The 14,572-nt window shown below is 43.1% G+C and overlaps 5 protein-coding genes across 7 annotated transcripts; 2 read left to right on the top strand and 3 right to left on the bottom strand.

Annotated features, from left to right (window-relative positions):
- Positions 1–8: 8 nt before the first annotated feature.
- On the bottom strand, positions 9–2,124 carry LOC135339393 (uncharacterized). The gene is made up of 6 exons (XM_064535472.1): positions 1,850–2,124; positions 1,210–1,330; positions 977–1,161; positions 876–916; positions 533–607; positions 9–445 (listed from the first exon to the last, which is right to left on the bottom strand). The coding sequence occupies exons 1-6, from the start codon at positions 2,063–2,065 to the stop codon at positions 175–177; spliced, it is 909 nt and encodes a 302-aa protein (XP_064391542.1). The 5' UTR covers positions 2,066–2,124; the 3' UTR covers positions 9–174.
- Positions 2,125–2,171: 47 nt separating this feature from the next.
- LOC135339383 (E3 ubiquitin-protein ligase RNF10-like) lies at positions 2,172–7,838 on the top strand. Its single transcript, XM_064535459.1, has 17 exons — positions 2,172–2,763; positions 2,910–3,040; positions 3,261–3,379; positions 3,719–3,802; positions 3,923–4,013; positions 4,379–4,436; positions 4,495–4,694; positions 4,831–4,897; positions 4,992–5,189; positions 5,386–5,626; positions 5,687–5,757; positions 5,815–5,870; positions 6,155–6,232; positions 6,296–6,506; positions 6,615–6,763; positions 7,006–7,204; positions 7,465–7,838. The coding sequence occupies exons 1-17, from the start codon at positions 2,631–2,633 to the stop codon at positions 7,554–7,556; spliced, it is 2,178 nt and encodes a 725-aa protein (XP_064391529.1). The 5' UTR covers positions 2,172–2,630; the 3' UTR covers positions 7,557–7,838.
- On the bottom strand, positions 7,803–8,684 carry LOC135339395 (DNA-directed RNA polymerase II subunit RPB11-a-like). 2 transcript variants are annotated; one of them, XM_064535475.1, is made up of 4 exons: positions 8,677–8,684; positions 8,536–8,617; positions 8,386–8,475; positions 7,803–8,135 (listed from the first exon to the last, which is right to left on the bottom strand). In XM_064535475.1, exons 2-4 carry the CDS (start codon positions 8,586–8,588, stop codon positions 7,922–7,924), a joined length of 357 nt encoding a protein of 118 aa, XP_064391545.1. In that variant the 5' UTR covers positions 8,589–8,617; positions 8,677–8,684; the 3' UTR covers positions 7,803–7,921. The 2 variants fall into 2 exon arrangements, with proteins under 2 accessions (XP_064391545.1, XP_064391544.1); XM_064535474.1 differs by lacking the exon at positions 8,677–8,684 and having other exon boundaries at positions 8,536–8,666.
- A 21-nt stretch (positions 8,685–8,705) lies between these two features.
- Positions 8,706–10,444, bottom strand: LOC135339391 (AH receptor-interacting protein-like). Of its 2 annotated transcripts, XM_064535469.1 has the most exons (3): positions 10,276–10,444; positions 9,935–10,159; positions 8,706–9,519 (listed from the first exon to the last, which is right to left on the bottom strand). In XM_064535469.1, exons 1-3 carry the CDS (start codon positions 10,348–10,350, stop codon positions 8,815–8,817), a joined length of 1,005 nt encoding a protein of 334 aa, XP_064391539.1. In that variant the 5' UTR covers positions 10,351–10,444; the 3' UTR covers positions 8,706–8,814. The 2 variants fall into 2 exon arrangements, with proteins under 2 accessions (XP_064391539.1, XP_064391538.1); XM_064535468.1 differs by lacking the exon at positions 10,276–10,444 and having other exon boundaries at positions 9,935–10,260.
- Positions 10,445–10,461: 17 nt separating this feature from the next.
- LOC135339386 (transducin beta-like protein 2) lies at positions 10,462–14,559 on the top strand. Its single transcript, XM_064535463.1, has 12 exons — positions 10,462–10,833; positions 10,900–11,103; positions 11,158–11,272; positions 11,337–11,445; positions 11,495–11,588; positions 11,870–11,956; positions 12,087–12,222; positions 13,437–13,486; positions 13,628–13,813; positions 14,076–14,239; positions 14,292–14,323; positions 14,389–14,559. Exons 1-12 carry the CDS (start codon positions 10,614–10,616, stop codon positions 14,417–14,419), a joined length of 1,428 nt encoding a protein of 475 aa, XP_064391533.1. The 5' UTR covers positions 10,462–10,613; the 3' UTR covers positions 14,420–14,559.
- Positions 14,560–14,572: the final 13 nt, after the last annotated feature.

Here is a 14,572-nt window from a genome sequence, read left to right as displayed (position 1 = left end):
AGCGGAAGTGTTAGGGGAAACTTCTCATTCCACAAAAATCCACAACATCCAATTACTATACAAGGTGACGTGTTTAAAGTTGACTACCTACAATGCAAAAATGTTAAAATGTTAGTATAGAGTACAGGGTTCAATATCACAGTCAATAACCACAGAGCGTTGCAATGCGTTGAGTTACACTGGGTTCAGGTTTTCCTTTCCGCTCGACACAATCGTGAGAGACGTATCGACGTCCCTTTCTTTGAAAGAGGGGGGCAGTGTGCTGGGAGTGTGCTGTGTGGGTGTGTGCTGTGTGGGGCTCTCAAAGGACCCAGGGCTGGCCATCGTGAAACTGGGAGAGTGAACATTCTTGAATTTGTTGAGAAGTTTGGCATTGAAATAAGGCAACATTTCAGAGTCTTGACGTCGTTTAGGGCCACACTCCACTGGGGTCCCCCCTGGTGACCTGTGTGGTTGGTGAGTGGGTGGGTGTGAACAATATGGTGGGCGGGGGTACAATATGGTGGGTGGGACACGGGAAGTGTGTGCTTACTTTGCACCAACTGTTTTCAGCTTTCGTTTGCATTGGGAACCTTTCAACTGTGAGATGATGTCACCACTGGCACACCTACACACATGTACGGATAACATCATTCATTTAGTCTATCTAATGTACTAATATAGAGAGCGGGAGAATGGGGAACTATGTGAACTGTATACCGCGTTACTAGAACATTTTGCGAGTGAAAAACCCTTGTGAATGAGCCAAATCAGTATGACTTTGCTATCAACTATTGCGTTCCGGCAAGAATCGTGTGTAATTACCAGTACTAATTAATTTTTACGAAGTGATCAACGCTCGCAAAACATTCTAGTAATACGTATGGTATACTCACGGCTTATTCCTTATGACAGGTTTGGTGGAGAGAGGCCGTCTCTGTAAAAAAATGTATATAATTAAAAGGAGTGTTTTGAATCACTAATATCGGCCACTAACCGTGAGTGTGGCATGTACGATGGGCGTGGCACAGTTGGAGCGTAGCTTACGCGCTCCAGTCTTGAATGAGGGGGGGAGTGGAGGGGGGAGGGGCACATTTCCCCTAATGGGTGTGGCCACTTTCTCCACTTCCTTCTGCACACGTCTGTCAATCAAACGTTTGGAGAAACGACGTCCCCTTGACTCTAATTAACAGAGGGTGAGAGATACATCAGTATTGTGGTTCTGCATACCTTGAGAATAGTTGTACGACTTTATCATGTTCTCTTTCATTTTCTCTAGCTTCTCAGAGCACTCTTCATCCGTAATGTTGTCCAGCTCGTCCGTTAGAGAGAAGAAAGAGAACAACTTCACCTTCAAAAATAAACACATAATACTAGAGAATCTTTGCAACACACCAAAAAAGCATTGAGTGTTACGTGTTCCTTTAATATAATTATGCCCTGCTGAATGTTCATTAGGTAATAGTTGTGACACAGCCATGAGTGCACACAGTGTGGTCTGTTTTACTACCGTATAGCGGGTAATTTTCGGGGGACAAAATATTCATGGTTCAGCAATATTGAGACATTTCGTGGGTAATATTTTCGTGGTTGGAGCTTGCACTGCAGGTAAAGGTAGGCAAGGTCGCTTCATTCGTGGGTAAAATATTCATGGTCAGACCTTCAACCACGAAAACCACAAATATTTTACCCTACGAAAATTACCCGCTATACGGTACTTAAATGTATGAGCAAGTCCATATAAGGAACACACAGTGCTTTTATTCATGTGTTGCAAAGATTCTGCAAACTCTAGTATTAGCGTACGCGTATTTTATAAAAGATGCTCTAAGTAGGTTCCGTACATGATACGTATGACCACACAAAACACCTTGATATATGAGAATATATTTGCTTCATCCCTTTTCTTGGCTTGAAGGACCTTTCGATATTCTTGTGGATTGCAGTCAAGATGAGCCATCAATTGTGCAATGGCCTCCTCTGTGGTATTGGCAGTCTGGTCCTCATACTCCTGCAGGCTCAGTCTCGTACAGAACGTGTTTCTCAATGGAGTAGCATCATCGAATTCATCAAAGCATTCAGCCATTGTATATTTAAAATGGTACAGGTTTGAAATAAAGGAAAAGGTCGTCAATAGAACAAGCTATTTTGGCGGTTTGCTAATTGAAATAAGGGGAAGGTCGTCATAAAACAAGCTGTTATTCCGACCGATGTCGGGAAAGTGATTTCTCTCGGAAGTTTTTGAGCGACCTTTAAGACAGTCTTAACTGTTTTTCTGTGGCTGTTTTCATATACCAACGACTCCACAAGTAACTCAGCTACAGAAAGATACTAAACACTTCAAAATTGACACATTTTTTGACTCTACAAACAGAATATTTTGGTGAGTGCCCGTATTAAAAACAGTGACTACTTCTTTACACAACTCGAGCTCTTTCAAAAGTCACACAATTTCTCTCCTACGAAACTCTATTTGCCCTGAGACAACAAGACATATTGTTGACCCTGTTCCAGTATCTACGAGTCCCCAACATGGCACAGCTGTAACCCCATGGATCGACTCCATTCAGGACGAAGGCACAAGTCAAGTGCACAGCACAGACCTAACCAAAGCCAGTACATACAACGATACGATACTAATAGTAGCTTCAATGGCCGACAAGAAAGAGAGCGGAGGTACAGAGGGACGATCTTGTGATGGACCTCAGACCTTGTCAGTTAGCAACAGTAACTATGGAGTTAGAAAGCAGTTTAAAAGTAGAGCACTACCTTATACCAGCAAAGGTGAGTATCAGTGTGATTTAATAGCTAAGAGAGTGTTAGAAATGTATTGTACATGTACATGCACATTCCTTAGAAATTGACTATTACACACTAGAGTTCAATAGTACATGCCTTGTATCACATGTGTATGTGTTCTTCCTGTCCAGACAAGAGAGGCCATGATCGGACTAGAGCACTACAACCACGTAATGGGGAGGCCACTACTAGAGGGTACGATCAGAGACCCTCCAATCAGAGGCAGGGACACAAGGCTGGGACAGGGGACAAGAAAAACAAGGTCTAAAATTATGGAAGTACATGTTACCATTGTGTGATGCAATCGATGTATATGTGTGTGTGTGTGTGTGGGTGTGGTGTGGTGTGTGTGTGTGTGTGTGTGTGTGTGTGTGTGTGTGGTGTGTGTGTGTGTGTGTGTGTGTGGGTGTGGTGTGGTGTGGTGTGTGTGTGTGTGTGTGTGTGTGGTGTGGTGTTGCTTATGCTTAATTATCTCTCCACAGAAGTTCCCCCTCTTGTCAGATCCACTGTCTTCCTACGAGGATGGAGGCTACAAAGGAGGGAAGAATAAGCCGTCTCTGAACTATCTGCTAAACTTCACGATAGCCTCAACAGAGAGAAGGTGGGCGTGGCATTAAAGTATTCATTTATGCTAGCCTTAATTATTATTATTATACGCATTGTTATATTAGATTGTCATAATTATCATTAATACGTACAACTCATACTGTTGTCTGGAATTTGAAGCATTTTTAATTAGCCAGAAACCTTTGTGGAATACATGTATTAGTCTCGCAGGCCACACACTTTGAATGGGCCTAAACAAGAGTAGATAACTCTTATCTACTCTTGGCCTAAAGTATGGCCTGCGAGACTAGTGGAGTTATAAGCTGAAATGCAGTAATAAAATTCGTGTGAGTGTACAATGATCTACACTGGTGTACATGACTCTATCCCACAGGTCTGGTTTTGTGGGTGTGTCTGGTGGCAGGAGACGGACGCGTACTGGCCATTCCTATAACAAGGAGCAGTTCCTCCAGGCAAAGTAAGGCTCTAGCTACAGTATTTATTTGATTTAAGGCAACACTCAAAATATACAAACAAATTGTGTATCTTTTTAATGCAGCAGGTGGTGGTTTAAATGTTAATTTTTTTCTTCTTATAGCTGTCAGTTTGTAGTATCAGCGACTGGAGAGTACAGAGTTCACAGCAGTGACCCCGATCTGTTGGTAGACTGGGAACACATTGAACAAGTGGTGAGTCTGGGAGGACAGTGTAGCTATGCCTGTGTGTGTGTGTACAAGGTTCTTAATACTGCTGTAATATTGCCTTAACTAGAAGTCTATTGTAGTCGCATTACAACTGTTGAGCAGTTACAGCTGGAACACACACGCACACACACACACACACACACACACACACACACACACACACACACATACACACACACACACACACACACACACACACACACACACACACACACACACACACACACACACACACACACACACACACACACACACACACATACACACACCTCCTGTAGCTAGGCCTTGAGACATAAATATAGAGTGTCAGTATTACTGCCTGTTCTATTATTATGTTCCCTCCCTGACAGCGATTGTTCTGCCATGAGATCCCCTCGTGCCCCATCTGTCTCTACCCTCCCAGAGCAGGTAAGTCTATACTTACACTCAATGTGGAACTAACTACATACCCACTTCCTTTGTGTAGCCAAGATCAGTAGGTGTGGTCACGTCTACTGCTGGTCTTGCCTCTTACATTATCTCTCCCTGGCGGACAAAAAGTGGCGCAAGTGTCCGATCTGCTACGAGTCTATCTACCAGAAGGATCTCAAGAGTGTGACTGCTCTGTCCAGCCATCAGTACACTGTCGGGGACTGTCTTACATTGAGGCTAATGGCTAGGAGGAAGGTGTGTGTGTGTGTGTGTGTGGATGTGTGGGTATGTGGGTGTATGTGTGTGTGTGCGTGGGGGGGCCTTTGCTACTAGCAATAAATACATGTACTGTATGTGTGTGCTATGTTATGTCGTATATGATGTACTATAGGGCACTACGCTGGTGTTGCCCAGAGAAGAGTGGTCTAAGAAAAGAGACAGTCTTCTAACGATTCAAGGTAAGTACGTACACATCCATGCTCTCCTGAATACAGTATACCTGTACAGTGTGTGTATCCATTCATGATTGATAGCATTCCTTCATCATTGCAGACACTGCTGTCAACCAGTGGGCCAAGCTTCTCAGTGCCACTCCTGCTCAAGTGCTGGCTCTGATAACAGGGCCTGAGGGAGAGGAGCTCCATACTCAACTGGCCAGTATTGACAAGGACTCAGTCTCAGAGCAACGATTTGTTGAGTCAGCACTTCATGAGCTAGAGGAGAGGGAGGCCACTCTCAGGAAATCACAAGGTGCTGTGTATGATTATGGTTAACTTTGTGGGCCCATTGCTTAAGCTATTTTTCATATACCGTATTATGAGCTTTATTTTGATAGGCAACTTTGAGTGCTCATAACTTCAGTTAGGATTGTGCATTTTCACAATTAAAAGATGCATTTTGCAGCCCTTTCAATACACCTACTTCAGTGTGGTGCTCTGTTTTGCAGGTTTATGTGATACTAAGATGGTGGAGGCAGTACAGAGGACATCTAATCCCAGCCCACCAGAGGTTTGTTTTGAAGATCCCTTCCCTAACCACCGCAGTCAAGAGCAGGAGATGGTTTCACCGACAGAGGGTGGAGAGGGGTCAAAGGTGACTGTGGACCCACCTATTGTTAGTACCTTGAACCCTGTCCTTGATGATAGCAGTCTGACCTCTGTGGACTCTGACACTACCACGCATGACAGGTGGCTCTATAATACTGTACGAAATCATGTACTATTATAAGTTTCCCCATTTTCCTTTAGTCCCCTGTCCTCCTCCTCCAGTGATGGCAGCTCCCAACCCCTGGACAATCATCTGGTCTACTTCTACCAAGGTGGGTACTGTCTGCCTGTGTGTGTGTGTATGTGTGTTGACCCTTGTCCCTAAGCAGCTTGTGATGGTCAACACCTCTATCTGCAATCTATCAATGCCAAGTGTCTCATCAAGGTACGTACATGTAGGTGTACTGTGTGTACTGTGTGCAGTGTACATTGCTAGCCTCAGTCCCCACAGGCTGCTTGTTTTTGTTATCTAATTGAAGGCTTTAAAGACTCCATAATACAGCCAGTTTAATTAGTAGGCTTCAAAGTATCTCCATAGCATTAGACCTGTTAGCAGGCCACCTCTTTTGTTACAGCCAACTGTTGGTATGCCCTAGGGTGATAACTGTTAGACAGATTTCAGTGTATTTGTATAACATCATATACTTCATGTGCCCCCCTCCCCTCCAGGAGTATGGTGGGCTAGAGTTGTGCCCTGATGAGATCCAAGCTACCATTGTACAAATGGATGACCTATCAATATCGAAAGTACGATACACAATTACTGTATACATCAATATCATACCCTGACCTCTATAATAATTAATACAGGAGGTGCGATCTCATTACCGCTATCTGAGTCACCTTCCCCTGACATGTGAGCTGTCACTGGTGGAGGTCGACCTCAAACCACCCCTACTCTCTAAAGCAACACTCGCCTCCTTTGCTGACGACCTCGCGGTTAGGAGGCAACAAAGATTGAAAAAGAAGAAAGAGGAGAGACGAAGAGAGAGGAAAATGGAGGCAAAGGAAGTGCAAACAAGTACGTTAATAATTAGCTTGAGGCACTGTATTTGGATTTTTTTTGCAACTTTTTTTCTCTCCTAGTGAAAGTTAATTTTATGTTGATTGTGCTATTATTTCCCTATAGTGGAAGCCATGTTTGTTGTACCCACGTCTGCTCATGAGATGACTCCGGAGGTGTTCCATGACTTCCTCTCGTTGGCTTCCACACCGTCACAGTCACAGCAGCTACCACCATCAGAGGACTCTCCATCGTCAGGCCCCTCCTTTGCTCAGGTAGAGAGTACTAGACACCATTCACGTGTATGTAACTAGAGACGGGCTGCCTGTTGTTGCAGCAGAGGTACGGGCATATTCATAGGGACACTAAGTAGTACAGCTCACATTGTAGCTGTGTTTATTGCGTACATGTACATGTCTGTGTCGAACTATAGAAGCATTGAATGTGTAGATCTATATAATGTGTGACATGAACATTAATAATTATGGTCATAACAAGGTTGTTTTGTTACCTACAGGCTCTACAGGGCAGCAAGCCTCCCTCCACCTGGCCAGTCCAGTCCCCACCCAGAGCTTGGTCCTCTGTCAGTAATGGCACCACATGTGTGGTGGATATGAGGACTGTGTCAGATGATGAGGGAGCCGCACCTATGTTCAAGGATGCCTTCAACAATGCCCTGGCCTCAGCCTCTGTGTCAGTTAGGGCAGCTCAGAATGGTAAGTGTGCATCGTCTATACTTCTTTGATAGTGCTACAATACTTGTGGTGTGCTTAGATCAGTAATTTATTTTGGGCTCAAATTGTCCATTTTCTGGGGGAAAAGCGTAGGTGTTTTTCTAAATCATAGCCAAGTTTTTGAGAGACCATAACTTGTATTGTAATTTATAGTTGTTTGGTAGCGCTATATACAATAACTATGGTGTGCTTAAATCAGTGATTTTGTGTGTATATAGAGTATTGATTGTTCCCTCATGCAGTGTCCGGGGGGAAGCCAGGGAGCAAGACTGCCAAGAAAGGTCGTAAAAAGATGGTCCTCTTCTCCACAGGAAGCACACGAGGAACTAGTTGAACACTGTACCATTAGAACAAACATGGGACATACAAAGACTGTACCATTAGAACAAACATGGGACGTACGAACAGAGCTTTCTATAGATACCGTTTGGCTTTAGCGGAGCATTTTTAATTTTGATTTTAAATTAATCATTCAGTACGTCATTTCCAGCCACGCTAATTAGGATCGCAAACTTAGATAATTAATTAATTTTAATGTTATAATATTATGTGTTTACCCCATCTGAATGACCTAATTCCATTAATTTTATAATAATAATAATCTTGTTTGAAGAAAGTGTGAAATGAGTGTACAGTATTTAAGGCAAGACAAACAATGTCATCAGAACTAATGTGAGGGTACTAATAGGTAGGTGGATATTATTCGTTCCCTCCGTCCTGCCTCTCTTTGACAGCCTCCTTGAAGCGTGTCTCTAGCACAGCGATCTCACTGATAAGGTCAGTGATGGACACAGAGAGAGCTTCTTGGGGACTGTAGTCTGGCGTAGTCTGCACTCTCAGTACAAACTTGTGCTCCAGGGGGTGGGGGATTTTGTAGCCAGCAAACAGCACCTGGGGGTCCTTGAGCAATTGCCTGTGTGTGTGTGCGCGTGTGGGAGGAGTTAGTGTAGTGTGTGTATGAGGTGGGGGTAGCGTAGTGTGTGTGTGTGTGTGTGTGTGTGTGAGGTGGGAGTCAGTATAGTGTGTGTGTGTGTGTGTGTGTGAGGTGGGAGTCAGTATAGTGTGTGTGTGTGTGTGTGTGTGTGTGAGGTGGGAGTCAGTGTAGTGTGTGAGTGTGTGAGAGAGGTGGGAATCAGTGTAGTGTGTGTGTATTACTCTCTTGCCTCATGAGCAGATTTCCCAGGGTGTGATCTTCCTTAGCTATTGTAAAGATGGCTGCATTTGGGACTTTGGTGTCCTTAGTGATAGTGATCCTGGAGCAAAACAGATGAAGTAAAATGGTGTAGAGCTATCTCCAGACATTGCCAACTCACTTCTTCTCTCCATCCAAGAGGAGGAAGGAATCAAAAGCTGCAGGAGCGTTCATCACAAGCCGGCCAAGAAGCTTGTTTTCAGCTTGTCTCTAGTGAAAGTAGGGGAAAGGTCGTTATAGGAAGAAGCTGTTGCATTGCTAATGAAAGTAGGGAACGATCTTTACCAATAATAGAAGTAATAATTTTTTTTATTATGAGGTCCAGGGGGTAATAAAGAATCATGTGAAGAATTATATGCAGTGAATAAAATTATATGATAGTAGACTAATCATTACATTATTAGAACAGTTTTCCTCTCAGCAGTTCTCTTTCCTCGAGCTCTTTGTCTCTAACTCGACTGCTCAGTGACTGTAACTCTTTCTCCACAGTTTTTGACAGCGATGGGTCCAACTGAACCACCCTCCCCAGATCCTCTCTTGCCTCTGAAACATTCCAACACCCAGAGTGTGCCTTGCCACGACGAAACAAAGCTTTCACGTTGTCTCCATCAAATTCCAGTACACTGCTCGTGTGCCTGATGACCTCTGCATACTCGCACAGTACTAGCTTGCATTGAGCATAGTTTAATAAAAATGGAGTCTTTTTCTCAGTAATCTCATTCCAAGTTTCTGATTCCGGCTTCTCTTTTATACACATTTCCTCCAAGTAACTCAATGCTTCGAAATACTTGTCCGATGCTTTGAGGTAGTTCCCCTCCTTGTATAGTGCATTGCCCTCCTCCTTCAGCTTTGGTATAGCACTGTCCTTCTCGGCCTCAGTCATGGCCCAATGTTCCTTCTTGTACTCTCCAGGCTGCTCCACTTGTAACAGCTCTAACTCGAACAAGAGCGGTGTGGTGTTGAGAGAATCCAAGTCTTGATGCCCTGTTCCTTGCATGGCGGAGAAACTACAGGTGTGTGTGCGTTGCTCTGATACACTCTCCCCAGCCTGTTGTCTGGCCAAGTCCCTCAGGGCTTTGGATACTCGAGGGTACTCTACCACCATCTGCAGCAGGGGGGGGGTGCTATCATTATATAGCTGTAATATGGAATCTGATATCGAAAGACATACTGTACCAACTAAGAGTTACAAAATGCTTTTAGACTTAAATTTACAGGGACTTTTTCCTAGAATATAATTATACGAAAGTAATTCTGCTTTCTTGTTGTGCTACTTGTCATAATAGCCGTGAGGTGAGCTACAGCCTCAGGGCAGGTTTACGTGTGTCAGCACTTCACTATAGGACACCACCCAAACCCATACACTCTGCAGCTATAGAGCAGGGATCCTTAGGTGTCCAACACACACACTCACTACACATAATGTTGACATTTTGCTCATTTTACTCATAATTATTATTTATGTACAAAGCTATCAACTTAATGGAATAAATACGGTAACTATCATAATCCATAATTACCTCAAAAGGGCAGAGGAACCTGGCCACCTCTCCCACTCTCATGGAGCGGACTAGCTCCTCCCACACAGACAGTTTGAACTCGCGTCCAATCAGAAGCTCGAATGGTCCAGTGCCCATTGTGCGTGAGTCATCAATGACCTTTGACCCCTCCGGCAGTGTGTCCGAGGAGAGGTCAGCTACGTTGTGTGCAGATGGGGGTTGAATGGTACGGAAGTGGAACACTGCCTGTGTGTGTGTGTGGTGTGTGTGTGTGGGTGTGTGTGTGTGGGTGTGTGTGTGTGTGTGTGGGAGGGTAGCATCAATAATATCTGCCATAGCTACTGATTGCATATTTTTCTTGCCTTCGAGTTCTTCTTGAAGGTAGGTACAATCCCTTGCCCTGGACATAGTAGCTTCTTGCTGAAATCCTTGCTCATTCTATCATATACATACAGACAGGGTAGGGCTAGGGGGTAATAGGGTACCTAGTTATACCACACTTTTCTCTAATAAATGCACATTTATGACCACATGGGTCTTATTTAGAACTATCTTGTACTACTATAGTACTATACTGTATACTATAGCTAGCTAGCTCTGCTCGTACAGTCTCCATATATATATATATATATAGTAAAGAAGCTTATTATTCACGCAAGAGACTACACCCTGAGCTAGTATTATCTGAGAGGGCTACAAGATGATTCCAGTATCTGATGAGACGATCGAGTTTGTTAGCTACTATGAAAACATCATGAAAAAGTTCTACCACGAGCACTACTATATACTAGTGATATCCATCGTGACTCTGTGCATGACCGTATTTCTCATCTTCTTTGCCATTGCTGTACGAAAGGCCGATAGAGAGCTAGCGGAGGAAAAAAAAGAAAAAGAGAAGAAGACTGCCACCTCTAACAAAGGTACAAAGTCGTAGATTTTTTGATTTTTTTGTCTCTATTTAAGTGATATCCCTATTTTTCTCTCAGGTAAAACTCGTAACAACTCATCGTCGTCGGATACGGGCAACGGCCGGAAGGTTCGGTCGAGTAAAGGAGTTAAACTAACAACTCTGAAGAAAACTACACTCCCACCACACCCCCTCTTAGCCGCAGAGTTCAAAGGTCACACTGGATCTATATGTGGTCTGGATTTCGACGTAAACAGCAAATATCTAGCGTCTTGTTCAAATGGTAAGTACTTACGTTTCAATAATTATATATTTTATATTTTGCTATCGACTCCAGATCGTACTGTGAGGCTGTGGCATATGAAGAGTTTGAATGATAAAGAGCACAAGTACACCCGTAAGAATATTGAACTAGATCATGCCAGTCACCTTCGCTTCAGTCCGGATGGAACGTAAGTAACCCTCTCTTTCTTAATAGAGATGATATCTGACCCCCCCCCACCCCCACCTTACCAGGGCTGTAGTGGTGAGCCTTGCTGTGGCCAAAACCGTTGCTGTGTACAGGATCACCAAGGCAACGGCCGGTAGCTTTGCTCTGAGCAAAACTGACGTCACCTTCCCTCAAGTAAGAGAGAGTACCTTTTGTGTGTTTAATAATGTGATAATTTATGTAGTGTTCTTCTGAAGTGCTTTCTCTGGACATGGCTAGTACAGGACGATACATTATGAGCTACACTGACCAGCACTTCACTGTGTGGACCCTCAAAGGTATCACCACCGTGCGCACATAGCAGGGATGTGCCCACACTGAGTACTAACCACCTGTAGACACAAAATAACTCCCTCTCAGGCCTAGTTTACAAGAGGCAAATTTATGAGATTGAGGAATTGAAAATAGCCATTGAAAATTCACTAACATTGACACCATTGTGTTGAGACTTGTTCACAGTAGCCATTGAGCTATTGAGAGGGACAAAAAGCCACGTAATTACCTCAATGACTACATAAAAAGCTGTAGTTGTTAAAACAAAGGCTTTGTGTGTGTGTAGGTGAAGTGCTGGCCGAGGTGGTCACCAACCAGGCCCCTAACACATGTGCAGTGGTGTCACCATGTGGCAAGTTTGTAGCTACAGCAGGTAAGTACTGCAGCTTGCACATATCTATTCTACCTAATTTTGTCCACTGGCACTGTTTTGTTTCCACTCCACATTAAAGGAATTTTTATTTTATTTTTATTTTATTGATAATCATGTCATTTGTCTGTAGGATTCACATCTGATGTCAAGTTGTGGGAGGTTGTATTCAACAAGAGCGGAGAGTTCACAGAGGTCACTCGGGCCATGGAACTGTCTGGTCATCGTGCATCAGTGCTCAGCGTATCCTTTAGCAGTGACTCCAAGAGGTAAGGAGGCTGCTGTGTGTGTGTGTGTGTGTGTGAGGGGGCGGCTGTGTGTGTGTGTGTGGCTGTGTGTGTGTGAGGGGGCGGCTGTGTGTGTAGATATATTAAAACACGTCATTTGAAAGGCCTATTTCAGAAAATCATGACTTTGAACCATTTAAAATTGAGTTATGGCTGTTGTAAGGTATAGAACCTTTTTGCAGTGCCTTCCTTACTGGGAAAACTTGAACCATTTGCATATTTTGAACGGCCATAACTTTAGTTCCGATGGTCCAATAACGTTAATTTTATGTTTTTCTGAAAGCTTAGAGAGAGGCCTTTCAGATGGTGTCATCAAAGTTTACATTTAAGAGATAAAATTATTTACCAATTTGGCCGTACCATGGATTATAGCCCATGGTCCAAGGTCGAAAAATGACAAATTTTTACCCCAACAAAATTGTGGATTAAAACACATCATTTGAAAGGTATCTTTCTAAGCTTTCAGAAAATCATAAAATTTTTGACTTTGAACCATTTAAAATTGAGTTATGGCTGTTGCAAGGTATAGAACCTTTTTGCAGTTCATACTGGGAAAACTTGAACCATTTGCATATTTTGAACGGCCATAACTTTAGTTCTGATGGTCCAATAATGTTGATTTTATGTTTTTCTGAAAGCTTAGAGAGAGGCCTTTCAGATGGTGTCATCCAAGTTTACATTTAAGAGATAAAATTATTTACCAATTTGGCCGTACCATGGATTATAGCCCATGGTCCAAGGTCGAAAAATGACAAATTTTTACCCCAACAAAATTGTGGATTAAAACACATCATTTGAAAGGTATCTTTCTAAGCTTTCAGAAAATCATAAAATTTTTGACTTTGAACCATTTAAAATTGAGTTATGGCTGTTGTAAGGTATAGAACCTTTTTGCAGTGCCTTCCATACTGGGAAAACTTGAACCATTTGCATATTTTGAACGGCCATAACTTTAGTTCTGATGGTCCAATAATGTTGATTTTATGTTTTTCTGAAAGCTTAGAGAGAGGCCTTTCAGATGGTGTCATCAAAGTTTACATTTGAGAGATAAAAGTATTTGTCAATTTGGCCGTACCATGCATAATAGTCCAAGGCCGAAAAATGTCAAATTATGGCCCCGACAAAATTGTGTATGAGGGGGCGGCTCTGTGTGTGTGTGTGTGTGTGTGTGTTTAGTGATGCTCCTGTTTTTGTAGAGCTGCTACAGTGTCTAAAGATGGCACTTGGAAGTTCTGGGATATTGATGGTAAGTGGTATAATTATTATGTTAATATTAACTGATTACCCATACAAGCTTTACAACATGTACTGCTCCACACACACACACACACACCCACACACACACACCCACACACACACCCACGCGCACACACACACACACACACAGTTCGCTACAATCTGCATGAGTCCCCCAAGCTCTTGCGGACAGTCCCCCTCCCAGAGAAATGGGCGGGGTCTCTCATTGCTCTTTCCCCTGATGCTAAAGTGGTGGTTGTGTCCTGCCACACCTCCATCCACCTTTACCTGACCTCCAGTGGGGAAATAGCTGAGTCACTGTCGGATGTCCACAGAGGTAGCAGTTTAACAGTAAACTGCATGTGGTGATCATTTGCAATCTCTAATTTATAGTGAATTCTCTCCTATCATTAATTTTTATCAAGCTCCTAACTACATGTACATAGAGGTTAAGAACTAGTGATACATCCTTTTAGTATTGATATAGGTACATGTACATGTACATGTATGTACATGTACATGTACATGTATGTATGTATAGTTACGTACATATGTATCACTGCATGTTTAACAGTGGAAGTGTTTGTCTTCTCCAACAGACACTATCAGTGCTCTATGTTGGGAGCCCACTTCGCGCTACCTTGCCTCTGGAGGGGGGGAGGACCGTCATGTGAGGGTGTGGCACAATACTCCCGGGCTCAGGGAACTGACGACAGACCTAGAGGAGCGGATCACCAAGGCAACCAACAACGAATCTTTCAAGGTAATTTGAAATACTGTGTAATAGTTTGAATTGTTTTATTTTTTTACTGCAGAAACGACTTGAGCAGCAATTGGCAGATGTGAAGTAAGTGAATATTAATAATTATCGTTGGTCCTAGTAATTTATCGTTGTTGCTTTGATTCGTGCAGGCAACAGTTGAAGAGTGCAGGGGTCATGTGAGCTGCAGGGGTCAGGGTTAGAGTGCAGGGGTCATGTAAGAGCAGCATATCAGTGACACTATGGTAGTCTAGTGGTATGGACTATATAGAGAATTGCATTTTGTATTGTTCAATCATCATAAGCTTTAGTTTGCAAATCCACATCATGTTGTTA

Source organism: Halichondria panicea, chromosome 8 (genome assembly GCF_963675165.1).
Source record: "Halichondria panicea chromosome 8, odHalPani1.1, whole genome shotgun sequence".
NCBI lineage: Eukaryota > Metazoa > Porifera > Demospongiae > Suberitida > Halichondriidae > Halichondria > Halichondria panicea.
The sequence above is the reverse complement of the archived record's forward strand: the minus strand, read 5'-3'. Positions and strand labels throughout refer to the sequence as shown.